At 39.9% G+C, this 3,546-nt stretch overlaps 1 protein-coding gene across 1 annotated transcript in view; it reads left to right on the forward strand.

Moving 5' to 3' along the window:
* Positions 1-1,723, forward strand: part of ZYG11A (zyg-11 family member A, cell cycle regulator) — a 33,888-nt gene extending 32,165 nt beyond the window's left edge. Inside the window, exon 14 of the mRNA XM_079776481.1 lies at positions 1,264-1,723. Within this exon, the coding sequence (XP_079632607.1) occupies positions 1,264-1,427 (164 nt within the window). The 3' untranslated portion in view covers positions 1,428-1,723. The remainder of the gene's footprint in view (positions 1-1,263) is intronic.
* The last annotated feature ends 1,823 nt before the right edge of the window (positions 1,724-3,546 follow it).

The raw sequence follows: 3,546 nt of genomic DNA on the forward strand, positions 1-3,546 counted from the left end.
CGGGGGCAGGGAGTCAATCAGGAAAAAGGAGACATGTAATATTTTAAACAATAATAATAAAAAAAAAGAAGTAACTTGCCCAAAGTTAAAACAATAAGCAACAGGCAGAGCCAGGGTTGCAACCTAATGATCTGACTCAGGATCACCACTATTAATTAGGTTGCTTTGTATTTTCTTCATTTTGTGGATATAATCATTAATTGAACCGGTTTCCTTTAGATGGACATTGTTTCCAATCTTTTCTATTGCAAACACTGGTTCAATGAACATATGTATGTGTGTATATATGAATAATAACATATGTATGTATGTGTATATACACTGAGTGGCCAGATTATTATGATCTCTGAACACATAATAATCTGGTCACTCAGTGTGTGTGTGTGTGTGTGTGTGTGTGTGTGTGTTAGAGGCTCGGTGCATGAATTTGTGCATGGGTAGGGTCCGGCCAGCCTGCCTGCTGGTCGAGGGGACAATTTGTATATTAACCTTTTATTATAGAGGATATACACTGAGTGGTCAGATTATTATGAATTCAGAGATCATAATAATCTGGCCACTCAGTATACATACATATAGTCAAACTAGGGAAAAATGCATGTGTGGTAAAAATATTTAAAAAATTGCTTGGCTCATAGCCACCTAGAGCCCAATGTAAAGTTATTTCATTGTCTTATTCCTTGTCTTGTCTAGCCCTTTGAGGGACCAGCTTTATGAACTGGTTTTGTTTCTAACTTCCTAAATTAGAATCTAAGTTTCTATATTACTGAAACTGACAGTCCCTTCCTGCTCCCGAATAGCTGCAGGTTAGGTTATGTACTTTAGGTGTTTTCTTCTCTCTATACCTGGCTTCTGGACATTATCTTTACTTTGCATTTAAATATTTCTCAGGTATATTTTATCCAGCATCTGGTGTTTTCCGCTTATCTAATTCACCAAATTGCCCGAACCTGAAATGTGTATTAATCTTGTAGTAAAATATGTTCTTGTTCTTATCCCTTTTTGCTAAGGTTAGAGATATATGAAGCATGGAGTTGTCTAGAAGTAAACATATTAAAATAATCATCTGTTAGGTCACTATACAAGCCAAGCATTATTTGAATTTGAATTGACTATTTCTTTTGAATTGACTTATTTTAGATTACTTCCTCTGTCAGAAGGCTTAAAACTTTGTACCCTTGCTTCAAAAAGTTGAATGTGGTGACTTGGGAATATTTAAAATACCAAATTGTCCATCAAGTTTTTTGCTTAATTTTCTTCCAGCCAGCAAATACTGCAAAATGTTAGTTGAAGAAGAAGGATTGCAGCTTTTGTGTGACATCCAGGAGCACAATGAGGCAGACCCCCAAGCACAGCAGATTGCAGCCTCCATTCTTGATGACTTCAGAATGCACTTCATGAATCAGCAGAGACTCCCTTCGTGTTAAATGCCCCTTTTAACCTAAGGGCCCTCAGGTGCTCTGTTCCTCAAGGGCAGGCAGATCTTCCACCCATCAGCCATGGAATGTTGAAACCTATTGTTGGAGTTTATGAGTTGGCCATCTTTCATTTATTTATTTTTATTTTTTGTGTGTATATTTTGATTATATGTCTTTTTTTAATTTTATGTTGTTAATCTTCACTTGATATTTTTTCCATTGATTTTTTAGAGGGAGTGTAAGGGAAGGAAATAGAGAGAAAAACATCGATGTGAGAGAGACATCGATTAGCTGTCTCCCACACATGCCCCAACCAGGGCCAGGAATCAAACCTGCAACCCAGGTATGTGCCCTTGACTGGAAATTGAACCCACGGCCCTTTGGTGCGAGGGCCAACACTCTAACCACGGAGCACACCAGCCAGGGCGGCCATCTTTTATTAATGGTGTCTGTAGGTTACCAAAGATTGCATTTTATGATGGCCATAGCCCTAAACCAAGTTGAAATAATTCTGAGAACATTCCCTCAGCAATTTTGAAAAATCAAGCCCTGGACTCTGGGAAGACCTGTGAGCTTGTGCTGGAACTGTGCAGTTACTTTTCTCTGTAAGTAAATACCAAAGTACATTCCACTGTGGGATGGAAGAAAAAGAAAAATAATTTTTGCAGTTGTTGATATTCTTCTTTTGGCCTTTTCCCCTCAACTTTACATGTTAGACTGAGTGGTATAACATTCTCGGTATGTGGGTGTGCTGCAGGGGCATGGTGAGACTAAAGATTGAGAATAGTGTGTAGGTGGAAGATTGTATGGGAATTGTAAATCTCAGTCCCTCAGAGTTTTAATTGGAGTAGAACTGTGACCAGAACTGAGAGGAAGAGAAGGAGCCACAAAAAGTCTATGCCAAAGATTTCAAGAGGTGCTCTTACCTAGCTGGGTGACAAGAAGAATACGGGCTTTTTTGAAAACCAGCCTCTATCACAATATAAATTGTCTGTGTCCTTGCAAACCCCCTCTGTAGAATAGAGTATGGACTCCTTTCTTGCCTTATTATTGACAACTAACAAACCATATTTTGTCATTCATGTGTTTTAAGTTTTTCAAAGAACAAAAATAAATTCCTTTTTTATTAGCAGCATATGTTAGGACTAGAATTTTATTCTCTTTTTTGACCATTCTTAACTGGAAGGATACATGCCATCTTTTGGAATGAAATGAGATTTATTCTAAACCATATTCCAAACTATTGCTCACCAGTGTCCCACTGGGTAAGGGAAATTTGTAGCCTCCTACAGTCCTGAAACCACTGTATTTTCTCTCATTCACTCTTGTGCATGATTTCAAAACCTGTCCTAGTTTCCTGACCTGGGTTCTAGTACTTTGGAACATTCTTTTACCAGATACTAGTAGCTTTTGCTAATGTGAGGATGTGGTGGGACATTGTGCCTGTTGAGGTCCAGTTCTACACCAGGCACCTCTCCAACTTTAGTCTCCCCATGATTCACACATCATCTGGGGTTTTAATCTCCCCATTTAACAGATGAGAAAAAGGAAGTTCGGTAAGGTTGTTACTTTTCTGACTAGTTAGCAGCTTGATAGGTTGGGGCTGATTCTAAGGCCTGGGCTGTTCTGTGTTACTCTCCCTTTCAGGAAACGAGCACAGCCGTGGAGAACGTTCGTATTTAGCAGCAAATTAACAACATTATTGGTATGTGTCCGTGCCCATGACTTAGAGACTCTAGGCCTAGACTCAGGAAGTTCAGGTAAAGCTTAGCTCTGTTCAAGAATGACCGTAAGGCCCCGGTGTGGGCGGCAGCCTTCATTCCCCTGCCTTAGTGCAGCAAGAGGGCGCCTGAGACCAGTGCGCATATGTGCATATCAGTCCCCTTTGTTTCCCCGTGTGTCCTCTTGTTCACCTTTGCTCATGCTGTTCCCCTCAACCTTCCTCTTCTTTGCATTAAATGTCTACTAATTCTTCCGGCTTCAACTCTAGCGTTACCTACCTATTTCCTGACCCTCCGTTCTCTCCATCAGTTAATCACTTCCTTCTCCATGCTCCTGAAGTCTGTTTAGTTCAAATACAGAGTGGCCTGCCACCCTGTAGTTTAAGAAAGGTTTTCACAACAATGAT

Source organism: Cnephaeus nilssonii (genome assembly GCF_951640355.1).
Source record: "Cnephaeus nilssonii genome assembly, chromosome: 7".
NCBI classification, from domain to species: domain Eukaryota; kingdom Metazoa; phylum Chordata; class Mammalia; order Chiroptera; family Vespertilionidae; genus Cnephaeus; species Cnephaeus nilssonii.